The sequence below is a fragment of the Pseudonaja textilis genome, chromosome 11 (assembly GCF_049901715.1).
Source record: "Pseudonaja textilis isolate UNSWEBS1 chromosome 11, rPseTex1.2, whole genome shotgun sequence".
Lineage (NCBI taxonomy): Eukaryota > Metazoa > Chordata > Lepidosauria > Squamata > Elapidae > Pseudonaja > Pseudonaja textilis.
The window spans coordinates 21,371,175-21,386,704 of NC_142000.1; the positions used below are offsets into that span (position 1 = coordinate 21,371,175).

The following is a 15,530-nucleotide window of genomic DNA, read 5'->3' on the forward strand; positions in this document are numbered from 1 at the left end:
GACTTCCTTTAGAAATCTTAATTCCTCCCCCTCTCTCTGGATCTCCTGGGTGTCTCTGTTGCAGCCTGAGAGATCTCTGCCCTATTTTTTACATAGTCCCATATCCATCCATCTACTCAACCCACAACCATCCATCCATCCATCCATCCATCCATCCATCCATCCATCAGTCCAGAGCTACAATGAACCCTGATGAAGTGAACTGTAGCTGATGAAAGTTTATGCCTATTTTGCCTAAAAACATTAAAATGCATTAATTGGAAAAGGTGCTAGCACGCGCCTCCTAATTTTTGTGACCCACAAGTAGCTTGTATGTAGAGAGGAAAGGAGATGACTTTAACGGACATACGGAAGAACCGCCATCTAAGGGGCTTCCCTAGAAGAGTTGGAAAGGTGTCTCTGGATTTAATCTTGAACCGGGGCTTTCAATGCAGTGGAAAAAGCCAGAATGGCTGAAATGTTTTTGAAATGACACCCTGGGCTGGATTTATAAAAAAAAAAAAAAAAAAAGGTCCCCAAAACACTTTAGACTTCAAACAAGGAAACTCTGTCCAAAACAAGAGGTTTGGTGATAAGGAAACCAAACAGGAATGTAGAAGGGGCCAGACTGCTCCAAAATGTCAAGACTTACTCAATTGCACAATGACAGAAACTCAAGGAGAATGTGTGTCACAGGTCAGGAAAAAAAAAAAAATACACGACCGAATGGAAGGTTATTTGAAAAAATGGGAGATTTCCTTTGAAATATTGAAGTCTTGTCTAAATAAAGAGAGGAATAAAAAGGAATACGACCTGAGACAGGAGGCAGGAGGGGTGGGGGGGAGGAGGGATTAACAAGCAGGATTGCAAAATGAGGTATTTGACGTATTTAACGTTCTCCCGTAAAACTAAGAATCGAATTCATCTTTGACCAGAATTGGGAATCTGGTTAAGGGCCGTGGATAAAAGGGGAGTTACAGATATCCCAAAGCAGGGGTGCCCATCCTTGGGAACTTTTAAGACTTGTGGACTTCAACTCCCAGAATTCCGCAGCCAGCAACGCGTTGCTGGCTGAGGAATTCTGGGAGTTGAAGTCCACAAGTCTTAAAAGTTCCCAAGGATGGGCACCCCTGCCCTAAAGGAAGATTAAGAAACTGCAGTGTGTGTTTTGCTCTATTTTGCAACCTTTCTAGCCACTGTTGCCAAGTGAATCCCTGCGGGTTGTTCAGTTAGCAACACGGTCATTAAGTGAATTTGCCTTCTTCCCATTGACTGTGCTAGTTAGGAGGTGGCAAAAAGTCGATCCCAAGAATTCTTTTTTTGAGTCCCTTCGTCGCCGAAGTGGCCAGACAGAATCTCCAAGAATCTAATCTGAGCCTGGCATTTTCAGGAAGGAAAACCTTGCATAAAGAGGGACACAAAACTGGAGAAGGGCTCTGGGACAATTGAAAAGAAAATAATAATCCCCACCCCCACCCCCGCAGTAGCATGAAATCAAAGCTGTCCGAAGAACGCTTGATTTGAATCCGTTTCTAGAAGCGGCCGTTGTTAGGAATATAAGTCACCTAACAGGTATTTGGGTTAGAAATATATAAACCAGGATAGACATTTTAATGCTGTCTCTTTAAGAGCATGCTAAAAACTACAATAAGGTGTGGTTTCTCAAACGGCCACAAGATGGAGCCAGAAACCTGGTTTGTCTTAGTCTTAGTCTCAGAAGAGTGTGTGTCTGAGTGAGTATCTCTGTTTCCTTCTGTTGGAAAGTATTGCCGTTGCTCCATTTTTTCCTAATGGACTGATATTCATGAATTTAATGTAAGTTTGATCCTGAACTGTTCTTGACACTGGAATTTTATATTTGGATTATCCCTGGATGAAAACTGACTGATTTTACCTGTGAATGACTTTGGACTGCCTATTTTGGACTTCACTTAACATTTTTGGAAGTAAAAACCTACATTTACTGTACAGTGTATCGGTGTGCTGTGTGTGTATTATTCAAACACTTCTCTCAAATACGTCTCCCTGTATGCGCTCATTCTCCTAACGGGGAATTACCTCAACAGCCATCGGGGAAATAACCGGGCTATGAACCAAGAATGTTAGCTATTCCTTCCGGCATTAGCAGCTGTTGCTTCTCGACACAAGGAACAAGTTGGTCTTGGGCTTCTTTGCTGAGTCACTTGTAGCCCTACAACACTGGCTTCCAAGATGTTTTTTTTGTAGGTATATGTGTAATTTTACACAGGTTGCTCTCGATGTTGTGATTCGCTGGCAGCAGGTGTGGGTGGCTGAGGTCTCAGAGAGCAAGGACTGAGATGAGGGGCCTGCGTGTGATGTAGGAATGGGGCCAGGACCATCAGGGAGTGGAGTGCTGCCTTCGGAGATTGTGGAGGCTGGCAGCGGTGATGAAGAGGAGCCTGAGGAGCCTGTGCCCAGTGTGCGCAGGGCTGCTCGAAGGAAAGAGCAGCTGCAGCAGCACAGGGGACTCAGGAGTAAGGCTGCAAGGTGATGGCCCCTCCCTTAAGGGATAAAAGCCAGCCTGAGAGACCGGAGTTCTTTGCAGGAAGCAAAGAAGCTCTTCTACTTGAAGCCTTGTGGAAGTTCAGACTATCTTGGTTTATTGTTGCAAGACTTTTTGTTTGGAATATTTCTTGGCAACTTAATCTTTACTGTTCTTGGCAGCCTTGCACAACCTTGGCAAGGCTCGTTCTTATCAGAGACAATTAGTTTTCATAGCCTTTTAACCGTGAATTAACAGAATTCGCAGAGAAGCATTAAAAGGTTTTGCTTTTATCTCTATTTGGTGTTTGTTTACTTGGAACGAGGTTTGGGTCAGAACACTCGCAAGCGAGTTGGGCCGTCTCAAAATCTGACAAATAAACAAACAGAAAATAGAACTACAGGTAGATTTTTAGGTCCATTTATGATCAGAACTGAGCCCAACGTTTCTGTTGTTAAACGGGACAGCTAAGTCTGTCCCATTTTATGACCTTTATTGCCACCATTATTAAGTGAATCTCTGCAGCTGTTGAGCGAATCTGGCTTCCCCATGGACTTCGCTGGTAAGAAGGTCACAAAGGGGATCACGTGACCCCAGAACACCAAAAACTGTCCTAAGTACATGCCAGTTGCCAAGCGTTCTGAATTTTGACCAGCTGGCCATGGGGATTCCTCCACCCTCAGGTGAAAAATAAGTCACTTTTTTTCAGTTCCAACGGTCACTCAGTGAACAGTTGAACGTTGAGGGCTGCTTGCAGGATTCTGCTCCGGAAAGGCCCAATGTTTTTGATTTCCCACAAAACCCTTCGCTTCTTTCTCGGTTCGGCCTGGGTGGGAATGTGAGGAGCCCTGGGCTGTGCAGCTACCTGAAATGAATCTGGCTCCCAGAGCTTCTGCCCTCCCCCACCTCCCCCCGTTAGCAAAGCAGGAGAGGAGATACGTACCCTTCCCCAGCTGCACAAAGCCCAGGGTGATGATCAAGGCCAGGGCCAGGAGCTTGGCAGCTGCAAAGGCATCCTGCACACGAGTAGCCGCCTTCACGCTGTAGCAGTTCACCGCTGTGAGCAACACTGGAGAGAAACACACCAGAAAGAGGAACAAGTAAGTAAATCTGCAGGCATCCCCACCCCCACCCCCCCAAAAAACCCGGCATGGCTCAGGAGCTGAAGGCCAAAGGTTCATACAAAGTAATCCCACTCGCTTAATATGATTATTTTCCATGTAATTAACAGCTTATCGTAATTCCTAAATACAGGAAGGACCTACATGGGATCACGGTGGTACCCAAACCAACCCAAACCTTTTGAAATGTCTTTAAGTCAGAAGAAAACAGGTGTCAGCTACAACGCACGGGGCAAGGACTGTAGTAACCACTGTGTAGGACACAGAGGCAAAAGACTGGCAGAGAATATCCACGACCACAGGCAGAAGACACGGTGAACTCTTCTTAACTGCGTAACACGTGGACAGACTCAACCGTAGTTTCACCTGAGAAACTGGGAGCCTCCTAGACGGAGCTCAATCCTACCACGCAGAGAATTCCTGAATGCTTCGCCTTCAGATAAACCAGACTCCAACAGATAAAACTGTATTTAGACACCATTCAAAAGAGACAATGAAAAAAGCTAACCAGGAAACAAAAACGCCTCCTCTCCAGCAACCAACAGTGAGATAAGCAGGGATTAATGCGAGACAAACCCTCAGGCAGAAAACAATAATCGAAGAACTACCAAGGTGGAAACTGCACCCCAACAATCCAGGTAGGGCAAGCCACTGTAGACAAACAGGGAACAAACCCTACATACAGCAGCCCTGGGGGTGTGAGGTCATGAAACGCCTGCAAACCAGGCACCCAGCTCGGAGCACCACAGAACTGGGCAGATTGCATCCTTTTGCGTATTGATACATCATGTACATGGAAGGAAATTACGGCCTGGTAGCACCTTCTGTGTCCAACTTTCTACCTTGGAGGAGGAGGAGGCTTAATTCCACACTGCTGCCACAGACGTTTTGCTCTGTGTGCCTCCGTGTGCTGTACTGCCTTTGGCTGGGTCTCTAACGCGGCCTTGTAAGGCTGGAGGCAAAGGATCAGAGCACCCTGATTGATGGATTTGCTTTTCAAATAAACTGGGCTTTCTCTCCCGCTCTGCTCCCAAACAGTCACGAGCTACCTTGTTGTGTGTCCCACCCCCGCTAAGCACCCACGACGAAGCCCAGACAAGGAAGAACCCGCAAATCCCCTTCTGGCTTCGCCTACGTCCTTGGAGAGGCTTTGCTGATGCAATTGGCAAGGATCTCTTAAGGTGGACGGAGAAAACGAGAGGGCTGCTTCCTCTTCTTCGGAAAGAGATGTGTTGACTCAACTTCCGCCTCCTTCCCTTCCTGGCTCAAGCAACAGAGGCCGGAGATTGCATCACCCACCCCAGCCTGATCCACTCAGCCACCTTGGCCGTTTCCCCCCTCCCCACCCCCGTGTTTGCAGAGTTCGGGCCGCCAGCCAAAAGTGGCAGAAGCCAAGAAGGTCCTCTCCTAAGGTGGAAACTAGAAATGTCACAGGGCCCAGGGCTGCTACAGCGCTAAATATAATCCCAGGCAGGGATTATGCAAAGAGCAGAGGGGCCCCACTGCTGGTCCCTCTCGATATCTCTACTTGCTTAGCTGGAAGAGTCCAGCCATTTCTCTCTCGTGCTCTTTTTAAAATATTTACAGGCTCAGAGGTGCAAGGAGGAGAGTTAATCCTTTGAGTCCACAAGAGCCCCAACCAGGACAACTGCACCCGAGAAGCTCTTGGTTTCACCACTGGGTTTACTCTCCACTGGATGTTCAGCCAAGGGACTTAGAACCTTTCCAGGGGATTAAAGCCCATCTCAGCCCTTTGGCTCTGCAAACATGGAGATCACTGTGCATTATCTCCAGAGGGTTCAAGGGAGCATTGCAACTGGACAACTGGGACTATGAACGCCCCCTCAAAGTGCAGATTCCAAGACCCATAAAAGAACATATGCAAAGTGGGTCATTCTCCAGGGTTCAGGCTGGGGCTGTTGGGATTTTTGTAGTTCTCAACCACTGAAAAGCTAAATATTCTTGGACTCAATGGATGGAATAAGTTTTGTCGTCTGTAGGAACAACGGCCATAAGATTCCAGTTGTCAGTGATGCTCTCCGCAACGGAAGCTCTTTGGTGGCGCAAGGAAGGGATTCTTGTTGAGAGAATCAAAGAAAGTTGGAGCAGCCACGCTGCTGGGGTGAGGGGTCCTACTGGCAAGGAGAGGGGGCTTCTCTTTATTTACCACCCCTCCCAGCCCAACAACTGGCCATTCTTTCCATTTTACCTTCTGACCGTGTGGGGGAAGAAGGTCTACAATCTGTAGACTGGCCTCACAAGATTCTGCAAGTGAAAGATAACCACTATCAGGGGGGAACAAATATGTTGCTTAGACCACGTGGTTAGACCACGTAGACCGGGGTGGGGGGGATTTTAAAATGAATGTCAGCAACAAAGCTGCAGTCATCCCTTCAGCCCCCCCACCCCTGAAGTCTCTGAACTCAAGCCAAGAACAAGAAGACAACCTCCTTGCCAACCTCCAATGGTTCTTCTTTTTCCAAACAACCAATCCATCCAGGAGAAGTCTTATGAATGCAACGTTTTCAGACAAACTTTAGAAGAGGGAAAAGCCACCTCTTGGACAAGGTTGAACCCCTTTCTTCTCTTCCAAGACTTCACTTGGGCTGAAGTTAGCAGCTTACACAAGAATCCCGCCATCAGTTGACTAGAAACGGGTCAAGAATGTACCCCAACTGAGATCAGAGTTGGCAAGGAGAGAGCTGGAGGGAGACTGGCGTCCTCTTCTCAGCTGCTCCCAAAACCAGTTTGTCTGTTTCGTCCCTATAAATAGGCCTTTTGTCTCCATAGGCTCGTGACCCAATTTCTAAATCATTATAATCCAAGAAGGCCGGTCACTCCAGAACGAGTTTTTTTAAAAAAGAAAAAGGATCAGGACAGGAGGAAGAAACCAAACCGAACCGTGGTTTTTTTTGGCTTGAGTGCCACAAACCGTCCTGCTTGCGAAGAATCAACCAAGGATCTACCAGCCATTTGGCTGGCAAGCAGCCAAGCATCTTGTTGCAGGTAGTAGCTTATTTAAATCCAAGCCTTGTCCAAGATCATCCCTCAGGCCTAACCCAAATCCCAGGGTTTTTGCTTCAAAGAAATAGAAGAAAATACTTGCCAGTCTAGAAATACACGAAGGATTTTAAAACTGGGTTAAAACACACCAGATGCCAAGGAGAAGAGAGAGAGAGAGAGAGAGATTTGAAGGAAGTGCAAAACCTTTTCATTATCTGCACTGCAAGAACTTCTGAAACTGAATTATTTCCAGCTCTGAATTCATCTCTCCCCTTTCACCAAGGTGAGTCCAACCCATCTTTTGTACAGTTGTTGTGTTTTAAAGTTCCTACGATGGTTCCTGTGAAACCATCTCTCCTGGCCTTCAATTCTCTCTGATTTGTTCAATGTATGGAACAAGCGAGCAGGTAAACCCTGTTATAAGAAGGGACAAGATTTCCCTGCTCACGGCATTAACTTGTTTTCTGGGTCCTCCACTACGCTGGAACCATAAATTAACCAGAGGGGATGAGTTCGACAAGCAAAGAATAACCCAAGGTTAACATTAATCAAATTTTGTGGATGGTGTAATCTTAACCAGATGCATTATTGCGATTCTGGCTTGCTTTACAAAGCACGCATTTATAATTTGATTGGACAGGTTGGGTGAACTCCAGCCCCTGGGCTTTCAGGCCGTGATTTAGGATCGAGGATGTTGTACGATGTTGGCCCATTGTGGTTGAATGGATCCTCAGTTCACATAATGCAGAAACCCAATCACTGGTTTGGAGCAGAGAAATAAGAGGCACGGAAGTCGAAGTCGCAAGAAACAACAACGGCTCCTGTTTTTTTGGGGGTGTGTGTGTGTGAAACAACCATCCATCCACTGAATTGTCCTGGCTGTAAATTGTAGGAGGTGCAATACAGGCATATTTATGTCTGGAAAGTCTAAAGATCTTGTAAGCATCAGGACACCTCTAGTCAACAGTGAGACCGTTGAAGACAGACTGGCACATACACCCCGTCAAGTTTTGGGATGTGATGTATTTTTGCTTTGCTCCCGGCGAAGAAATGGCCACAGAAGCTGTGTGTCGAGATCCTGCACAGTCAGGGAAAAATAACTGCGCCGCAGATTGTACGGTTGTGAAAACAAAGAAAGATGGGAGTGAGCCAATCGACGGGAAATGCCAGAAGATTCAAACATTTATTTCTCTCCATCGGGTTCCTTCTACAATCACTGCAGTCCCTGGACTTCTTGGCAGGGCGTCTCACTTTCTCCAGCAAATCTGCCCGTTGTGCTGTTCTTGGCAACTCACTTGTGATTCACACTCGCCTGCGGGATGGAGGAGGGTGGTAGAGGCTGTTGCCCTGCGGTCCACAGATTCCCCTCCTGGGCTGAGCACCCCAAAAGGTTTCGGAAGCTGCCCATCCTTTATCGCCTCCCAAAGAGGGCGGAAAAAGGACACCTGAGGCACCCAACAACATGTTCTCAGCCAGCCGGCACGGATGGCTCGAGTTGCTTTTCCCATCACCCGAATAGGCTCCTGAGTAACAGTGAACCATACCTGGCCAGGTGCACTGAGCAGGAAAAAAGGGGGTTAGCGAGGGCCATGGAGGGGAGGGGGTTGCACTTTTACTCGCACCAATTGTCATGTTTTGCACCAGAAGAGCAAACAATGAGGCCTCGGACCCCAGTAGGTCCAATTCCAACATAAATAAATGCATTTTTTTAAAAAAGATAACCAAAAGGACTCTTTATTAAGCACCGGGTAAAAAAATTAAATGCACAATGCTAAAGGCCTGTTTCCAAATTCCTGTGATGTTACGCTGATGCTGCTTCACCAACTAGCTGACCGTGGGCCAAACCCGGCCCGGAAACAATGCCAGGTTGGCCCAACAGGCAAAAAATCGGCCCATCCATGCTGGCCAGAGATCGGCCAATAATCTCCTGGGCCTCTGCCATCCTTGCAAATCTGCAGCTAAGACGATCAGCGGAAAAAAAAAAAAAGGAACACAAACAGTCCAGACATCATGTGCACAGTTGCTAGGCAATGCCAGCTCTTGCTGCTACGGATTCTGTCGTAACCTAGCAGCAAGGTGGGAGCCCGTGTGGTTGCTGAGCAACGGCACATGATGCCCCCTCCCCAACCTCACGTATTCCTTCTGTGCGCCTCCCTTCCCAGCCAGCCAGGTGGAAAATGGCTGCAGCGCCTCAAATCAAAACAGTCACTGGCGGGAGGAAGAAGTAGCGGCGGCAGCTGCAACTGATCTGATGCCACGTGGTATATTGTCACCTTTTGTGCATTGTATTATACGTGGCACCCTTGTTTCCACGTGGTATTGATCTTTTTGAGGGGCCGCAGCCGTAGACCTTGCCCAAATAAATAAATCGGCACAGCCCCGTGCCCATGTGGGCATTTAGAGGCACGTGGTGCCATTGCAGGACTCAGCCCAATTCTCAGCGCCCAAGGACAAGGTCCTTCAGGTTTTGCAATGAAACCCGCACAATTTCTCTAAGTTCACTCAGTCCAGCCTGCAGAAAGTGAGTGGGCACAAAACAAGGGCGCTCCCTCTGCCCTCTGTCCCCAGGGGTTCTCTCTCTAGCCAAGGGAGCCCTTCAGTAGCCCATCCAGGGAGGCCCTGCTGAATCATTCCACCAAGGGTCTTCTCTGTCACTTTTTTTCCAACCTAAACCCCAATTCCGCCACGTTGGTTCGTGGGAAGGACCTCGGGAGAGAGGAGAAAGAGCTGTCAATCTAGCCAACGCTCCTGCCAAAGGCACCTCCGTGTAGAAAAGGAAAAGGGGCGTGGGAAGCGCTTCAGAAGGGGCCCTCCCTAGTTTTCTGCAAAATAAACACAAAGGCAGCGCTTCCAGCTTTGCAGGATTCCGCTACTCTAAGCTTCCGATAAGAGTAGTAGTCCCCAGTATGTGCGTCTTGTCTGGCCTCCCTGGCAGGGCGGACGAAGAAGACAAGGTGAACCTTGGAGCAGCCGGCCTGCAAGCAAGCAGATAAGCTCCTTCCCATCTTCACAGGGTGGTGATGGAAGAGGTGAACCCTCCTCCACTGGGGACAGAAAAAGCCTCCCTTGAGGTCAGCAAGACTTTCTCCTGGAGCTGCAAGGTTGCAGTTGTTTTAAAACCAAACCAATAAACCCCCCAAAGCCACCCTGAGGCCAACGCCTTTGTCTTCCAAGGAGCCTTTGGGGCTGTCCTCAATGGCCACCTTCCCATCCGCCAATCACAGACTCTATCACAGTCTTTTAAAGCTGCCCAGGGCCGCCCTCCTCCTCCTCCTCCTCCTCCATGAACTGAAGCACCTGGAGACCAAGAGGCGGAAGACTGATGGAAATCCATCAACCGGTTGAGCGAGCAAAGGAACAAAACCAGTCAACCTTCCCCGGAGCATCCTCTTCAACCCGGTGCCCTCCAGGTGCCCCTCAAAGACCCTTCTCTGCTCTCGCGTCTTCTCTGGAGTTATCCCCCAGCCAGGAGTTGCCATTTTATTGTGCCAAGGAAAATTCTCCGAAAGTGGCACGACTCTTAAGCGCTCCTCTGCCCACAAGACAGTTGTGTGGGGGGTGGGGGGGGAGAGAGAAGAAGTGGAAAAGTGACTTATTCACACAGCCACGTCTGCACCGGGTTTCAGGCGTAGATAGAAGTGGGGGGTGTCCAGACATGCAAATTTGGGCTTCTCAATAATTCAGTATAAACTGTGGGGAAGCAGTTAGTGCTTTAGCACTAACTACTCGGTTCTTCTGGGATACTTAAAATTTTGTTTTCTGTCCTTCTTCAAAACGGCTGGGGATTTTTGCTTTGTGTCCTAAGAAATGGGTGGCATATAAACTCTCAGGGAGGGAGGGAAGGAGGCTCAACAGGGATTTGGGCTCAAGGAAGTTGAGGAAAAAGCTCAATCTTTTTTATTCAGCCACTCATTTCATTCGGCAATTCAGCGGCGATCCAACGAAAATATTCCACCTGAAATTCGGGCTCCCGTCTCCCCTCTCTCAAGGTTTCTTAGTGGCCTCCCAGATTAGCTATCCCATCATCCTCAGCCAGCATGGATGCCCACAGATCAAAGCAACAAAACTCTTTTATCAAAAAACAAACCTCCAGGAACCCATTGCAGCTGCATTCCACAGTTTACCCCGCTGTGGTTTAGTCTCAAGTCTTGCAACATCCAACCGATCACGGATTATTTAGCAAGCTATGATGAAGCAAACCACAGTTTAGCATCAGCACAAATCCTGTTTTTGAGCCCTTTTGGAGGGAGGCCAGAAGAAGCAGAATCTCCTGGGAAAAAATGCTAACTCCCAGGCAGAAATCCGCTTGTTTGCAACTTCTGAGTTCAACATCTTCCCTCCCAGCCTGGTTTTTCTGCCTGGGACCTTGAGAAATTGCTGTCAAACAGAAATCAACAATGCAGGCCCGGATGGATACAAAGGAGCCGGTCAGAATTTGCAAACAAACTTGGAAACGTGGAGGTTGCTTTTCCCCCAAATAAACGCAAAGCATCGCAGCGAAGTTTAGAGGGAAGGAAAAAAAAGGAGCTGGCCCTGAATGTGAAGGGACCCCACGCTTCTAGTTTACCACTAAGCCCCTGCACCCTGGAAGCCCCCGCCCCGCTTTCGATGAGATGGGGGCTTAGGAGGGCAGGGGGGCGAGGCGAGGAGACCCCCGATCCTTTCTTTCCCTGGGTTTCTCTCCCACGTGGAGAAAGTCAGCCGCTTCCTCCCAGCGGAGCAAACTTCCAGCCCCTCCTCGCGGGGAGGGGAAGGCCAAGCAGTGGGTGGGGCTTTGCAGGGGGAAGGGTTTCCCATCCCGAAGCCCCACCCCACTGAGACAACATGGCCCTCCGGTTCTGGAGGAGGGAAATCAAAGCCCGCTCCAGATTCAATGCCCAACCTGGGAGCATCTGGGCGCTTCGCCCAAGGAAGGCGCAGGGGTCCCTTTCTCCCGTGGGGGGTGGGAGAAGGGAGCGGCAAACCCCCCCGCCCTCTGCAACGAAGCACAATGTGGTTGACCCCAATTCTCCGCCGGATGCGGCGCAGAGCCTACAACCCACGTCAGAGCCGGAGCCATGGTGGCCAAAGAGACAGCGCTACATTGTGGGACGAGAAACCGGGGGGGGGGAGAGCTGGAGGGGGCGGAGGGGAAGGGGCAGCCAAGGAGGCCGTTTGGAAAGACTGAGCCGCTTCCAGACAGGCAGAAGAGGCTTTGGGGGGGCGCTTGGAGAGCCTCAACCAGATAGCTGGGATTTGGGGGCGATTGCTGGAAACCCTCGGCGGGGCGGAGGTCGGACGATAGAAAGGCGAACTGGTTCCCCAAGCGAGGCTCCGCTGCACCGGGAGGCGGCCAAAGCCCCGCTCCGCCTTGGATCCCGGAGCCCAGCAGCCCCGAAGCCGCTGGAAACCGGCGCTCGCAGACTCAGCGCCGCTTCGCTCGCCCCAGAGAGGCCGGCTTGGCCGGGACCCGGACCCGAGCGGAGGGCGGGCAGGGCAGGAGGAGCCTCGGGGGAAACTTTGGCGGAGTCCCGCGAGCCTCGGCCGAGGGTGGGACGCGCGGCTCTTCCCTTCCCCGGGCCGGGCAGGAGGGCGGCTGATGTCAGCGCCGCTTCCAACCGTCGGAGGGAAGCCGGTTGCGCAGCCCGTCCGGGGACGGGGAAGGGCCGTACGACTGCCCCCACCCGGCCAGGCTCTCCCCCTCCCTCCCTTCCTCCCCGCTCCGGCCGCCCTCTGCACATGCTCGGGTCTACTCACGCACGCAGAGGCAGGCGATGAGCTTGGTGGCGCCCAGCGGGACGGGGCAGGTGGGGAAGAGGGGCTTGAGCAGGTAGGTGGCGAAGACGAAGGCCACGATGTACTGCGAGGAAGGCCGGATGATGAGCAGCTCGATCCAGAGCTTGAGGAAGGCGGGCAGCGAGCCGTAGACCTCCAGCATGTAGGCGTAGTCGCCGCCCGACTTGGAGATGGTGGTGCCCAGCTCGGCGTAGCAGAGGGCGCCCGCGATGGAGAAGGCGCCGCACGCCGCCCACACCACCAGCGCCAGCCCGGGCGAGCCGGCCTCCTTCAGCACCCCGGTGGGCGTCACGAAGATGCCCGAGCCGATGATGGTGCCCACGATGATGGCCACGCCGTTCAGCAGCGTGATGTTCCGCTTCAGCGCCACCCCCTCCTCGCCCGCCGCCCCGTCGGACGCCGCCACTGCCGCCGCCGCCGGGGCGCAGCCGTTGCCCCGCGGGCCCGCCAGCATCTCCCGCGCCTCCTCTTCCGCCGCTCCCGCCGATGCCGACGCCGCCGAGCCGCGCTTCTTGGCCGAGCCGCCCGACATGGTCCAGCCGGAGGACGCGCCACGCGCTCCGCCCGCACCACGCGCCCTCGCCTTTTATCCGACGGAGCCGGTTGGGACCCGCCCCGGCGGCACGTGGGAAAGGCTCGCCCGCCGCAGCGCGCCCCGGCTGGCCGGCAGCAGCAGCAGCAGCACCAGCAGCAGGAGGAGGAGGAGGAGGAGGAAGGACGGGAGCGCGCTCAGCCTCCGCTGCGCGCCAGGCTCGGCAACCTTCTCGGCGGCGGCCGGCCCGGGCGCGCTCGCTTTGCCCTGAGAGCGCCGGAGCCCAGGCTTCCCCCCACCAGGCCCGCCGTCGGCATTGCCGGGCCCCGGCAAAACGAGGGGAGGGGGGGGTTGGTTTTCGTAATCAGTCCAGTGGGAGGAAATACCGGGTTTGGCCCTCTTGGCCAAGAAATCCCACTGCCAAATTTGGAACCTCCGCCCGACTGTCCCATTTCCTAAGTCAGTAAGTAAATGCCATCCTTTTTATTTCCAAAACTCTGGAAGAGAGACTCTTCTCTGCCAAAACACAGCCTCCTTGAAAGACACGCGAAGTATAATTTTTGGAACGAGGATAGTTTAAATGTTTATCTTTTCATCATTTTTAAAGAGATTATTCTTAGGGAGGGAGGGGCCCAGCGCAGCCAAAGTTCTTAGGCCCCTCGAAAGTCTTCAGGCGGATGAAATTGGGATAGGTAGAGTTTGCAGCAGCTCTTCCTGCCTATCCGAAAGGCCCCCATTTCAGTGCCCAAGTGGAAAAGGAGATTTAAAAGCAGTTCCCATCAGTGGAATTACGGTGGTATGTCTAGACTGATGAAAAGAAGGAGAGAGGGGGCCATGATAGCACTGTTCCGATATTTGAGGGGCCACCACACAGAAGAGGGAGTCAACCTCTCTTCCAAAGCACCCAAAGGCAGAAGAAAAAGGAATGGATGGAAGGAGAGAAGCAACCCAGAATTGAGGAGAAATTTCCTGAGAATGGGAAGGAACGATTAACCAGTGGAACCGCTTGCCTCCAGAAGTTGTGGACCATCATTTGTCTGAAAGGGTAGAGGACCTCCTGCCTATTAGTCTATCTAGTGAATCATATTGGTTCTTGCATCTATTTTAAAGGGGTGCAGCATTTTCCAGTCTGGAAACCAACAAGGCCTAGAACTTAAAAACCCAGAAATCAAATCTCATCTCCCTCAGTGCCTGTTTAGGCCATACCCAATTTATTGGAGGCAAATTATATTGTTGTATGTTCGTACATCCAAATAAATGAGTGGGAATGAAAAGAAAATGGATACATTCAGCTTACATTGAAGGCACCTTTCTTTGTAACTTGACATCCTTCAGGAAAGAGGCCAGGCAGCTGAGAGGTCAGGCAAACATTCTGTCTTTGAAAAGAGGCAAACATTCTGTCTTTGAAAAGACAGATAATTGCAGTCCGCTGGATTGGCTTGCCTTTATTGAAAGTGGGGTCCATGGTAATCTTTTCCACTATTGCCGTCATTCAGCCTATAATAAATATTTCCTTCCCGGTGTGCTGCAAATAGAACTGTAGGCTGTCAGTGCTTTTTCCTCCCATGAATTAGCAAAAGTGATTAGTATCTTAATGACCAACTGGGCTGTTCGGTTTTCACTGCTCTCTCACCTGCTTGTCCCCAGTGCTGGCTCATCAGCTGCAGAGAAAATATATTTGCTCGAAGTACCAGATGTTAGCTTAGGAGCAGATCTACAGATGTCGCATTTACCAGCTAAAGGCTTCGTGCAAGTTAAAATGTTAAAAGGTCTCCACAAATAAAACGAATCTTTAATATCCTGCAATAGTTAAACTGGCAATTTTCCCATGCAATTCAGAAGGGATCTGCATTACCAATCTACCCAGCTCACCCTAATTTATTTATTAAATTTATAAGCCTCCCATCTAACTGTTGAGCGACTCTTAGACTGTACAGCAATCCACCCTTTTGATTAAGGGAACTCCCCAAAGCTTCTGCCTTTTGAATAAAATTGGTCTCGCTGGAAAAAGTGCTACCTGATCCCTGCGTCTTTTTTTTTTTTTTAAACCAACTACAGACTCATCCATCTCTCGGCTTACAAAATAAACAAACATGCAAGTGTATATATTTAACTCTGTGGAGCTGACATGGCCCAAACTGGCCTTGATGCGGGCAGGTGGAAAACAAACAAACAAACCTAGCAGACAGATATCACATAACCTGAACATGAAAAGATGTTGTTGGTTGCCTGGAATAATCTTTGGAGTATTTGGTGTTTTTTAATTTTTCTCCTTGTCATTTTCTGCCCTCTAGTGGCCCCTGCCCAAAATTCCCATGTTTGCAAAAACTGCTGTAAATATAACATGTCCCTTGACAACAAAGGTCATGTTTGGGACGCTCTGTGCGCACCTCTCTTTGCCCCACATCTCTAGCAACATTAATTCCAGAAATGGAAGTTAGCGTTGCTCCCTGTTGATCTCTGGTGGTTTGCCTGGCCCATCTTGATGGGCTGTGCTTTTCTGCTTGGCGGTTCCTTGATTAGGGATTTGCTTTCTGCTTAATTGTTGGATTGCTTGATTGCCATCGTCTACTGGAACGTCATACCTGCTTGCCAAGGCATCTTGCAGATCCCTGGT

General features: G+C 50.3%; 1 protein-coding gene across 1 annotated transcript in view; it reads right to left on the bottom strand.

The window, feature by feature from the left end:
* SLC7A5 (solute carrier family 7 member 5) overlaps positions 1–14,194 on the bottom strand; it is a 29,615-nt gene extending 15,421 nt beyond the window's left edge. Inside the window, exons 1-2 of the mRNA XM_026719844.2 lie at positions 12,343–14,194; positions 3,426–3,551 (exon numbers count right to left, since the gene is read on the bottom strand). Of these exons, the coding sequence (XP_026575629.2) occupies positions 3,426–3,551; positions 12,343–12,913 (697 nt within the window). The 5' untranslated portion in view covers positions 12,914–14,194. The remainder of the gene's footprint in view (positions 1–3,425; positions 3,552–12,342) is intronic.
* Between the last annotated feature and the right edge of the window lie 1,336 nt (positions 14,195–15,530).